The 12,739-nt window shown below is 50.7% G+C and overlaps 1 protein-coding gene and 1 long non-coding RNA gene across 5 annotated transcripts in view; both read left to right on the forward strand.

Annotated features, from left to right (window-relative positions):
* Window positions 1-12,739, forward strand: part of LOC118379623 (single-stranded DNA-binding protein 3-like) — a 34,377-nt gene that overhangs the window by 2,045 nt on the left and 19,593 nt on the right. For all 4 annotated transcript variants that reach the window (XM_052475294.1, XM_052475295.1, XM_052475296.1 and 1 more), the window contains exons 3-5: window positions 381-453; window positions 614-675; window positions 934-1,018. In XM_052475294.1, the coding sequence (XP_052331254.1) occupies window positions 381-453; window positions 614-675; window positions 934-1,018 (220 nt within the window). The remainder of the gene's footprint in view (window positions 1-380; window positions 454-613; window positions 676-933; window positions 1,019-12,739) is intronic.
* Window positions 3,880-5,173, forward strand: LOC127910662 (uncharacterized). Its single transcript, XR_008075657.1, has 3 exons — window positions 3,880-4,563; window positions 4,628-4,900; window positions 4,940-5,173. It is a non-coding gene; the product is annotated as an uncharacterized LOC127910662 (long non-coding RNA).

Here is a 12,739-nt window from a genome sequence, read left to right on the forward strand (position 1 = left end):
AAAACGTTTCTGAAACGGAAACGAACGAAATGGGGCGGGACCTACAAAAAATGTGTCCAATAGAAACTCTCGTATTACTTACAAAACGGAACTGCAACTGTTTGGACAAATTATTACACAACTGAACTGTCGATCATGTGTCTCAAAGTGCAAGGCATCTTAGTTGATTAGAGACCAAACACCCAACATCAATCAGGCCCTCAAGGACTGGAGTCACCCATACATTAAGCCTACTAAATTTACTTCCGTTTGTGTCTAGGCTAATTTGTCTGCTTTATAATAAAGTCAAATGAGGCTAATTTAGAGTAGACTCAAATGTAGTTCTAAAACGTTTGCTTTTTATGCCATAATATTATTATTCAAACTGTTTTTGTTCGCAGGTTAGCTTTATACGTCTATGAATATTTGTTACACATAGGAGCACAGAAGTCTGCACAGACCTTTTTATCAGAGGTGAGTATTTACTACTAACTGGATATCGGTCCTATCCATGTGACCATACTTCAATAACAAACTAATTCCCATTTTGAATCAATACATGTCACTGTTTTTTTGTTTGTTAAAGTAGGCCCTATTGTTCATTCAAAATGTTTTTTATTCTCCCCTTTTCCAGATCCGATGGGAAAAGAACATCACACTCGGGGAACCCCCTGGGTTCCTACACTCTTGGTGGTGGTAAGTGTTCCGTATGTCAATCAGTGTGTCAATCGATGGAGGCTGCTCATGGGAGGACGGCTCATAACAATGGCTGGGATGGAGTCAATGGAATGGCATCAAATGTGGTTTTCATGTGGTTGATGCCATTCCATTATACTCCATTCCAGCCATTATTATGAGCCGTCCTCCCATGAGCAGCCTCCATTGATGTCAATACACCATATTGTATCATGTACATCATTCTGTTGCTTCACAACCTGTGTGTCTTGTCCACAGTGTATTTTGGGACCTGTATTGTGCTGCACCAGAAAGAAGAGAGACGTGTGACCACTCCAGTGAAGCCAAGGCCTTCCATGATTACGTGAGTTCTGCTCCTCCTCATAAGACTTGCTGCTGCACATGTTGCAGGGGTTCTGCTGAAGAGCCTGGGCCCATTTTCATCAAGCGTCTGAGTGCTGATGTTGGATCAGGTCTCCCTGTCCATATAATCGTATTCATTATGATCTTAAAGGGAAATCTGATCCTAAATCAGCCCTCCTACTCTGATATACTTTATGAATACAGGCCCTGGTTTCCTTTGAGCCTACATTAAATAAGAATGAGAGCGCACCCAGACAAGCGTATTTAAAAAGAATCAGGAGTTGGAAAGCAAACCTATGCAACCAGTACTTTCCTCTGCTGTGAGATCTAGACCTACTATATAGACCCATCGTCCTTGTTTCCCCTTGTACGGTTTCGATGCCTTGGGTAGTGGCGATAGAGAGACGTTTCTCTGCCTCTTTGTTTCTTGGGCCATACCTTCTAATCTTAATTTAATTGGCATCCAGTTGTACTCTCCTGCATATATAGCTGTTGTGTTGCTGCTGCACTCCTCTCTGGGTAGTGTACGGAGTATGTCATAGCAGTAGGACAGGATGTTTCAGAGCCATGTATGTGTAGCTGTTTATCAGGCTTTGTGAACTTCAGGTTTGTCTGATGGATCAGGTTTGTCTGATGGATCAGGTTTGTCTGATGGATCAGGTCTGTCTGATGGATCAGGTCTGTCTGATGGATCAGGTTTGTCTGATGGATCAGGTTTGTCTGATGGATCAGGTTTGTCTGATGGATCAGGTTTGTCTGATGGATCAGGTTTGTCTGATGGATCAGGTTTGTCTGATGGATCAGGTTTGTCTGATGGACCAGGTTTGTCTGATGGACCAGGTTTGTCTGATGGACCAGGTTTGTCTGATGGACCAGGTTTGTCTGATGGACCAGGTTTGTCTGATGGACCAGGTCTGTCTGATGGACCAGGTCTGTCTGATGGACCAGGTCTGTCTGATGGACCAGGTCTGTCTGATGGACCAGGTCTGTCTGATGGATCAGGTCTGTCTGATGGACCAGGTCTGTGTAGGTTCTAGTTTGCCAGGCTGTTCCGGCAGCGTCCTATAGCTGTCCATCCAGCTAACATCTTGCCCTGTCATTGGCCCTGATGATGACCCTCCGACAGTATGGAGCTTAAAGGCTTCTGGGAAAATGGTGCTGATGTCAGCATGTCCTGAGTCAGACATGTCTGATCTGATGTGGACTGCCCTCCCTGTTTCTCTACCGTGCTGCAGCTCTCTCCCCACCTCATTTCATCCCCCAGAGGAAAAATTCAGACCTGGGTGTTGTTCATTAGGGCTCCAAACGAGAAAAAAAAACTGAAACAGGGAGGTATTACATGTACCTGTCCAATGAGAAAGGCTCATTTTTATTTTCGGTTCCAAAGTGTGTTCTATTGTGTGCTCCAATGAACATGACCCTGCTCTGTTGTGGCCAGTCGCTGTTGAGCAATGTTTGTAAGCAGAGTTTGAACAAAATGGGTTCAGAGTCTCAATTATCTCGAATGGTAGTGGCCAAGAGTTAAAATATATATATATTTTTACTAAAGATGAAATTGTCTCCATCTTGTGCTAGAATGTATTTTTTCCTGAACTTGCAGGATGGTAGTAGCCTACTCCATTGGAACTCAAATTCATAGAGCTTGTAGTTTTTAGGATTTTTCCAAAACGGTTGTGGCCTGTCTCTAAACTTGGCTCTTCAATATCGACCATTTGCATATTGTGTCTTTTGCATGTTCAGAACACTATGCACTTGGGAAATGGCTTTAGTCTCCCATCATCACTCCTATCTCATACTACTGCTGGTCAGGCTTCTCCAGGACAAGTAGTCAAACTAGGGAGCATCCAAGAAGTCTTCCTCTTTCTATTTCCTTCCCTTTTCACTTGGAACCAAAACAGCCGAACAGGAAGGGGATCAACATGTTGTCCAATGAGAAATGCTTGTTTTCATTGCAAAAACATTTAGCTATGATTTGCTATGGTGTGCACTTATGAGTACACCCTTCACTGATCTAAGAAGACAAGATAGGAGCCAGTATCATAGCAGAAGCTCACAAAGGGATGTGCTTCACCTGTACAGTGCTGCAGGCCACTAAGTCCAGCCCAGACAAAGGAAAATATACAAGTAGGAGAGGAGGCCACTGTAGACTTGAGATCCACCCATTGTGGGGTTGACATCACAGGAAGGGGTTAAAGCAGGGATGTTGGGCCTTGTTCTTGCTAGGTCTTGTTCTTGCCAGAGAGGGTTGTCAAGGAAACAACAGCCCTCCCGATCTGGCAGGTGACCTGGGAGCCAGTAGGAGGAGGGAGCACACAGCTGAGCCGCATCTGCCATTTCTTTCATTAGACCTAGTCTTTGTTATGCTAGCTAGCTAACAACCATACATCTTTAGCGTTAGGCTAGTGCTAGCCAACAGAAATGGACAGCTTTTTGACACAGACATGCTGTGATTGTGAAGAAGAGCAGTAGGGTCCGCAAATTAATAGGCTTGTTTGGCTTTTGAATACATTTGTTGACATAACACAGTTGACTAGTTTCATTGACATGTCTGTGGCGGTATCGAGAGATGGGATCCCTGTGTATCGATGTTGGTTCTTCCTGTGTTCACCTTAGGCTAGTACATGGACAGTGGGAACAGTGCTCTGACTTTGTTTGCGTGGGCCCAGACTTCCTTCTCTCGCTCGATCCCTCCCTTCTCCACCCCTTGTCTCTCTTCTATATCTTTCTCTTGCTCTCCCCCCTTCAATTCAAAGGGCTTTATTGGCATGGGAAACATGTTTACATTTCCAAAGCAAGTGAAATAGACATTAAACAAAAGGGAAATAATCCAAAATTGACAGTAAACATTACTCACAAGTTTTTAAATAATATAGACATTTGAAATGTTATATTATTGGCTATGTACAGTGTTGTAACAAAGTGCAAATAGTTAAAGTACAACAGGGAAAATAAATAAACTGATAAATATAGGTTATATTTACAATGGTGTGACTCCACTGGTTGCCCTTTTCATGTGGTAACAGGTCACACATCTGGTGTGTTTTAATCTGAGGGGAATATGTCTCTCTAATATGGTCATACATTTGACAGGAGGTTAGGAAGTGCAGCTCGGGTTCCACTTAATTTTGTGTGAACATAGGAAGACCTGTCTCTCAAGAGAAGACAGGCTATCGCAGCCTCTCAATATGCAAGGCCATGCTCACTGAATCTGTACATAGTCAAAGCTTTTCTTAATTGTGGGTTAGTCACAGTGATCAGGTATTCTGCCACTGTGTACTCTCTGTTTAGGACCAAATAACATTCCAGTTTGATATTTTTTTTATAGTTAATTCTTTCCAATGTGTCAAGTAATTCACTTTTTGTTTTCTCATTTGATTGGGTTTCATAATTTTTTTTTGTGTGCTCTAGGGCAACAGTGTCTAGGTGTAATTTGTATTTGTGGTCCTGGCTGGGTGGTGGCTGGTGAGCTGGGCTATAGATGAGGGGTGCTGGCTGGGCTATAGATGAGGGGAGGTGGCTGGCTGGCTGGGCTATAGATGAGGAGTGGTGGCTGGCTGGCTGGGCTATAGATGAGGGAGGTGGCTGGCTGGCTGGGCTATAGATGAGGGAGGTGGCTGGCTGGCTGGGCTATAGATGAGGGGAGGTGGCTGGCTGGCTGGGCTATAGATGAGGGGAGGTGGCTGGCTGGCTGGGCTATAGATGAGAGGAGGTGGCTGGTTGGGCTATAGATGAGGGGAGATGGCTGGCTGGGCTATAGATGAGAGGGGGTGGCTGGCTGGGCTATAGATGAGGGGAGGTGGCTGGCTGAGCTATAGATGAGAGGAGGTGGCTGGCTGAGCTATAGATGAGGGGAGGTGGCTGGCTGAGCTATAGATGAGAGGAGGTGGCTGGCTGAGCTGGCTGGAGCTATAGATGAGAGGAGGTGGCTGGCTGAGCTATAGATGAGAGGAGGTGGCTGGCTGGCTGGGCTATAGATGAGAGGAGATGGCTGGCTGGCTGGGCTATAGATGAGAGGAGATGGCTGGCTGGCTGGGCTATAGATGAGAGGAGGTGGCTGGCTGGCTGGGCTATAGATGAGGGGAGGTGGCTGGCTGGCTGGGCTATAGATGAGGGGAGGTGGCTGGCTGGCTGGGCTATAGATGAGGGGAGGTGGCTGGCTGGCTGAGCTATAGATGAGGGAGGTGGCTGGCTGAGCTATAGATGAGAGGAGGTGGCTGGTTGGGCTATAGATGAGGGGAGATGGCTGGCTGGGCTATAGATGAGAGGGGTGGCTGGCTGGGCTATAGATGAGGGGAGGTGGCTGGCTGAGCTATAGATGAGAGGAGATGGCTGGCTGAGCTATAGATGAGGGGAGGTGGCTGGCTGAGCTATAGATGAGAGGAGGTGGCTGGCTGAGCTATAGATGAGAGGAGGTGGCTGGCTGGCTATAGATGAGAGGAGGTGGCTGGCTGGGCTATAGATGAGAGGAGGTGGCTGGCTGGCTGGGCTATAGATGAGAGGAGGTGGCTGGCTGGCTGGGCTATAGATGAGAGGAGGTGGCTGGCTGGCTGGGCTATAGATGAGAGGAGGTGGCTGGCTGGCTGGGCTATAGATGAGAGGAGGTGGCTGGCTGGCTGGGTTATAGATGAGAGGAGGTGGCTGGCTGGGCTATAGATGAGGGAGGTGGCTGGCTGGCTGGGCTATAGATGAGGGGAGGTGGCTGGCTGGCTGGGCTATAGATGAGGGGAGTGGCTGGCTGGCTGGGCTATAGATGAAGGGAGGTGGCTGGATGGGCTATAGATGAGGGGAGGTGGCTGGCTGGGCTATAGATGAGAGGTGGTGGCTGGCTGGCTGGGCTATAGATGAGGGAGGTGGCTGGCTGGCTGGGCTATAGATGAGGAGGTGGCTGGCTGGCTGGGCTATAGATGAGGGGAGGTGGCTGGCTGGGCTATAGATGAGGGGAGGTGGCTGGCTGGCTGGGCTATAGATGAGGGGAGGTGGCTGGCTGGCTGGGCTATAGATGAAGGGAGGTGGCTGGCTGGGCTATAGATGAAGGGAGGTGGCTGGCTGGCTGGGCTTTAGATGACGGGAGGTGGCTGGCTGGCTGGGCTTTAGATGATGGGAGGTGGCTGGCTGGGCTATAGATGAGAGGAGTTGGCTGGCTGGGCTATAGATGAGGGGAGTAGGCTGGCTGGCTGGCTGGCTGGGCTATAGATGAGAGGAGATGGCTGGCTGAGCTATAGATGAGGGGAGGTGGCTGGCTGGGCTATAGATGAGGGGAGGTGGCTGGCTGGGCTATAGATGAGGGGAGGTGGCTGGCTGGGCTATAGATGAAGGGAGGTGGCTGGTTGGCTGGGCTATAGATGAGGGGAGGTGGCTGGCTGGCTGGGCTATAGATGAGGGGAGGTGGCTGGGCTATAGATGAGGGGAGGTGGCTGGGTGGCTGGGCTATAGATGAGGGGAGGTGGCTGGGTGGCTGGGCTATAGATGAGGGGAGTTGGCTGGGTGGCTGGGCTATAGATGACGGGAGTTGGCTGGGTGGCTGGGCTATAGATGAGGGGAGTTGGCTGGCTGGCTGGGCTATAGATGAGGGGAGTTGGCTGGCTTGCTGGCTGGGCTATAGATGAGGGGAGGTGGCTGGCTGGCTGGGCTATAGATGAGGGGAGATGGCTGGCTTGGCTATAGATGAGGGGAGGTGGCTGTCTGGGGTGTGGGGCTTCTAGATGGGGGAGGTGGCTGGCTGGGCTACAGATGAGAGGAGATGGCTGGCTGGGCTATAGATGAGGGGAGTAGGCTGGCTGGCTATAGATGAGGGGAGGTGGCTGGCTGGCTGGGCTATAGATGAAGGGAGGTGGCTGGCTGGCTGGGCTATAGATGAGGGGAGGTGGCTGGCTGGCTGGGCTATAGATGAGGGAGATGGCTGGGCGATAGATGAGGGTAGTTAGGTGAATGGGCTATAGATGAGGGGAGATGGCTGGCTGGCTGGGCTATAGATGAGGGGAGTTGGCTGGCTGGCTGGGCTATAGATGAGGGGAGTTGGCTGGCTGGGCTATAGATGAGGGGAGGTGGCTGGCTGGGCTATAGATGAGGGGAGATGGCTGGCTTGGCTATAGATGAGGGGAGGTGGCTGGCTGGGGTGTGGGGCTTCTAGATGGGGGAGGTGGCTGGCTGGGCTGCTAACAGGCAGGGAAGCAGCTCTGCATCACGGTTCGTAAAGCGCAGACCCTCCCTCCTTCCCTGGCATATTCACAGTGGGTCTGACAGATGGTCCCCTGGGAACTCCGTCGCCATGGTGTCAGCTGCTGATTGATGGCTGTCAAGGAGCTAAGGGACAGATTGGAAAAGGGGGAGGGGCCACTGTAGCATATGCCCAGCGACCAAGGGAGGAGCAGAGGGAATACGGGAAAGGGGAGAGAGAGAGAGAGGAGGGGGGAAAGGAGAGAGAGAGAGAGGACAAGGCGAGATGGTGGGAGGGAGGGCAAGGGGAGAGAGAGGAGAGGGGGAAAGGAGAGAGGACAGGGGGAAAGAATGGAGGAGAGGGGGAAGGAGGGAGGGGAGAGAGAGAGAGGGGGAAGGAGGGAGGGAGGGGAGATGGGGGGGAAAGGAGGGAGGGGAGAGGGGGAAAGGAGGGAGGGAGGGAGAGAGAGGGGGGAAAGGGAGGGAGAGAGGGAGGGAGAGAGAGGGGGAAGGAGGGAGGAGGGGGGAAAGGAGGGGAGAGGGGGAAGGAGGGAGGGGAGGAGGGGGAAAGGAGGGAGGGAGAGAGAGGGGGGGAGGGAGGGAGAGAGAGGGGGAGGAGGGAGGGAGGGAGGGGAGGGGGGAGAGGGAGGGAGGGGGAGAGGGGGGGAAAGGAGGGAGGGAGGGAGAGAGAGGAGGGGAGAGAGGGGGGGAAAGGAGGGAGGGGGAGGAGGGAGAGAGGGGGAAAGGAGGGAGGGAGGGGGAAAGGAGGGAGGGGGAGGAGGAGAGAGGGGGGAAAGGAGGGAGGGAGGGGGAAAGGAGGGGGGGGAGGAGGGAGGGAGGGAGGGAGAGAGAGGGGGGAAAGGGAGGGAGGGAGGGAGAAAGGAGGGAGAGAGGGGGAAAGGAGGGAGGGGGGAAGGAGAGAGAGAGGGGAGGGAGGGAGGGAGAGATTGGGGGAAAGGAGGGAGAGAGGGGGAAGGAGGGAGGGAGAGAGATGGGGGGGAGGGGGAGAGAGGGGGAAAGGAGAGAGGGGGAGGAGGGAGAGAGGGGGGGGAGGGAGGGAGAGGGCGGGAAGGAGGGAGGGAGAGAGAGAGAGGGGAGGGAGGGAGGGGGGGGAGGAGGGAGAGAGAGGGGGAAGGAGGGGAGAGGGGGGAAGGAGGGAGAGAGGGGGGAGGGAGGGGAGGAAAGGAGGGAGAGGGGGAGGGAGAGGGATGGGGGAAGGAGGGAGGGAGAGAGAGAGAGGGGGGAAGGAGGGGAGAGGGGGGAAGGAGGGAGGAGGGGGAAGGAGGGGGAGGAGGGAGAGAGGGGGAAAGAAGGAGGGGAGAAAGGAGGGGAGAAAGGAGGGAGGGAGAGAGGGGGGGGGGGAGGGAGAGAGAGGGGGAAAGGAGGGGAGAGGGGGAGGGAGAGGGGGAAAGGAGGGAGAGAGGAGGGAGAGAGGGGGAAAGGAGGGGAGGGCGGGAAGGAGAGAGAGGAGGAGAGAGGGGGAGGGAGGGAGGGAGGGAGAGATTGGGGGAAAGGAGGGAGAGAGGGGAGGGAGGGAGGAGGGGGGGGCGGGAGGAGAGAGGAGGGAGAGAGGGGGGAGGGAGATAGGGGGAGGGGGAGGAGGGAGAGAGGGGGAAAGGAAGGAGGGGAGAGGGGGAGGGAGGGAGAGGGGGGAAAGGAGGGAGGGATAGAGAGGGGGGAAAGGAGGGAGAGAGGGGGGGAGGGAGGAGAGGGGGAAAGGAGGGAGAGAGGAGGGAGAGAGGGGGAAAGGAGGGAGGGGGGAAGAGAGGGATGGAGAGAGGGGGAGGGATGGGAGGGAGAGATTGGGGGAAAGGAGGGAGGAGGGGGAAAGGAGGGAGGGAGAGGGGGAAAGGAGGGAGAGAGGGGGAGGAGGGAGGGCGAGAGAGAGAGGAGGGAGAGAGAGAGGAGAGAGAGAGAGAGGGAGAGAGAGAGGGAGAGAGAGAGGAGAGAGAGGAGAAGAGAGAGAGAGAGGAGAGAGAGAGGAGAGAGAGGAGAGGAGGAGAGAGAGATTGGGGGAGAGAGGGGGAAGGAGGGAGGGAGGGAGAGAGAGAGTGGGAAAGGTGGGAGGGAGGGAGGGAGAGAGAGAGGAGGAGGAGGCGGCAAGGGGAGGATGGTTGAGTAGTAGAAGAGAGCCTGAGAGTTCTCTTCTTTGGGTCCTACTGCAAGGCCTTTCAGTTTCAAGTTTTATTGTCATGTGCGCAGGTACAGTGAAATTCCTTTCTTGCAAAAAAGCAGTAATCAATATCAGCAGTTGAAATGTTGTACTATAAAGTAAAGTACAACAAAACGCACGAGAAATAGAAATAAGAAGAAGACGATTAAGTAAGGGTCAGTTAAAGTGTCAGTGCCAATGCCATATTTCCAATGTGCAGGGATACTGGAGTGGTAGATATATATAGGGGTAAGGTGACTAGTAGGGCTGGGGATTGCCAGGCACCTCACCATACATTGTTATCACAATACTTAAAGGCTGATACGAATTTCATGATTCTATATGTATTGTCAATTTATTGTGATTCGATGTTCCAAACATATTGCTCACCATACGCGTCTGCTGCAGAGAGACGAGATGCATTTAATTCTCATGGCTATCAGTCATGGAAATAAAAGTGCTGAAAACAAATTGGCTCCCTAATTAAAAAGATGGGGAACAAACTATGAAGGAAAAATACTGGAGTTTTGGTGCAGGTACAGCCAACTAGCGCAAAAATTAGATTGCGATATTGTATCTATATTGTCAAAATGATACAATGTATCGTCAAATTATTTCCTGATATGTAACTATCCCCCCATCACTAGTGACTAGGCATCAGGATATACTGTATGTTAAACAGTAGCATATGATGATTGTGTGTGTGTGTGTGTAGACTCAGTGTGTGTGAGTGTACCTAGAGTCAGTGTGTGTCAGTGTGAGTGTACCTAGAGTCAGTGTGACAGTGTGAGTGTACCTAGAGTCAGTGTGACAGTGTGAGTGTACCTAGAGTCAGTGTGTGTCAGTGTACCTAGAGTCAATGCAAAAATAAAAGTGTGAATGAAGATAGTCTGTGTAGCCATTTTGTTAGCTGTTTAGCAGTCTTATGGCTTGGGGATAGAAGCTGTTCAGGAGCCTGTTGGTGTCAGACTTGTTGCTCTGGTACAGCTTGCTGTGCGGAAGCAGAGAGAACAGTCTAAGGCTTGGGTAGCTGGAGTCTTTAACAATTTTCTGGGCCTTCCTTACATACCGCCTGATATAGAGGTCCTGTAGGGCAGGCAGCTCAGCCCCAGTGATGTACTGTGCTGTCCAGACCACCCTCTGTAGCGCCATGCAATCGACGGGGTTGCAGTTGCCATACCAAGCAGTGATGCAGCCAGTCAAGATGCTCTCAATGGTGCTTTTTGAGGATTTATGGGCCCATGGCTTCCGAGTGGCGCAGCAGTCTAAGGCACTGCATCTCAGTGCTAGAAGCATCACTACAGACCCTGATTCGGTTCCAGGCTGTATCACAACTGGCCGTGATTGCGAGTCCCGTAGGCCGGCGCACAATTGGCCCAACTTCGTCCCGGTTTGGCCGGTGTAGGTCATCATTGTAAATGAGAATTTGTTCTTAACTGATTTGCCTAGTTAAATAAAGGTTAAATTAAAATTTAAAAAATCCAAATCTTTTCAACCTCCTGAGGGGGAAGAGACACTGTCGTGCCTTCTTCACTACTGTGTGCATGTGTGTGGACCATTTTAAGTACTTAGTGATTGGACACAGAGGAACTTCTCTCAACCCGTTCCACTACAGCCCCGTGGATGTGGATGGGGGCGTTTGTCTGTTTCTGTACAGAGAGCACAACAACAGTGGCTGGGGCCTACCCTTTCCTAACCCCTCTTTAATGACTCTGTATGACACAAGGACAGCTTTGCCTAACTCTTAAACACACACACTGACCCAGAGGCATGGATCTAGTCTGTCATAAAGAAACCCTCCCCCACTCAGCTGCTCCACTCCTCAGACCCCCAGGCAACAGAGAATGACATCTGCCCCTTCCTGTACTAAAGTATCTGGTAGTCCTGGCCCTCCTCTCCGGCAGCAGAACAGAGGTTACATCCCAAATGGCTCCCTGTTCTCTATATAGTAGTGCACTATATATGGCAGTGGTGACCAACCCTTTCTGAGTCAAAATTCAAACGGAGCTCTATCTCTTAGATGAAAAACATGACTTAAATAACATAAGCCTAGAAGTTAACACAAGCTTACATGAAGATAAACACTGGTGTGTGATGGAAAAGGCCATTAACCTCTCTTGGGTAGGGGGCAGTATTTTCACGTCCGGATGAAAAGCATGCCCAAAGTAAACTGTTAAAATAATGTCTGTGAATATAACAGAACTGATATGGCAGGCGAAACCCAGAGGACAAACCATCCAGAAAGAAAAAAATAATTCAGCCTGCCACTATTTTCAATGGCTGTCACTTTTATAAGGCAAAGTCCTCCCAGATTGCAGTTGCTAGGACTTCCACTATCAATATCAACAGTCTTTAAAAAGAGTTTGAGGCCTCCCGCGTGGTGCAGTGGTTAAGGACGCTGTTCTGCAGCGCCAGCTGTGCCACCAGAGACTCTGGGTTCGCGCCCAGGCTCTGTCGTAACCGGTTGCGACTGGGAGGTCCGTGGGGCGACGCACAGTTGGCCTAGAGTCGTCCGGGTTAGGGAGGGTTTGGCTGGTAGGGATATCCTTGTCTCATCGCGCACCAGCAACTCCTGTGACGGGCCGGGCGCAGTGCGCGCTAACCAAGGTTGCCAGGTGCACGTTGTTTCCTCCGACACATTGGTGCGGCTGACTTCCGGGTTGGATGCGCGCTGTGTTAAGAAGCAGTTGGGTTGTGTATCGGAGGACGCATGACTTGACTCTACTAAAAACAATTGGTTACCACGAAATTTAGGAGAAAAAGGGGTAAAAAAAAAGTTTCAAGCTGGTTTTTGGAAAAATGAGCCAGAAATTGTAGTTTGCTGTAGTGTTTCCAAGCGTGTGAATGAGAGCGTGTTCATTGGTATTCCATCTTAAATTGTATAAGGTTTCATTATAAACGTTGTTTATAAACTTGTTTGGAAAAGTTTGTAACGTTTGGTATGGAATTTTGATGGAGGGATTATTGACTGAAGCGTGCCAGCTAAATTGAGTTTTTATGGATATAAAAGAAGGACATTATCGAACTCCATTTGTGATGGAGTGCCAACAGAAGAAGATCATCAAAGGTAAGGCATTTATTATATCTCTATGTCTGACTTTCGTGTCGCACCTGCCTGGTTGAAATATGTTTTTCATGGTTTTGTATGCTGGGCGCTGTCCTCAGATAATCGCATGGTGTGCTTTCGCCGTAAAGCCTTTTTGGAATCTGACACAGCGGCTGGATTAGCAAGAAGTTAAGCTTTATTTTGATCTATTACACTTGTGATTTTATGAAAGTCCTCATAGAGGCATTGAGAATAATTGGAATTGCAGTTTACTTCCTGAATTGACTAAATTGAAATGGAATTGACCCCAGCCCTGGAATAGATATTGATATTGAGCATAATCGTTATGGAACGTAACTATGACTGTT

Source organism: Oncorhynchus keta, chromosome 22 (assembly GCF_023373465.1).
Source record: "Oncorhynchus keta strain PuntledgeMale-10-30-2019 chromosome 22, Oket_V2, whole genome shotgun sequence".
Lineage (NCBI taxonomy): Eukaryota > Metazoa > Chordata > Actinopteri > Salmoniformes > Salmonidae > Oncorhynchus > Oncorhynchus keta.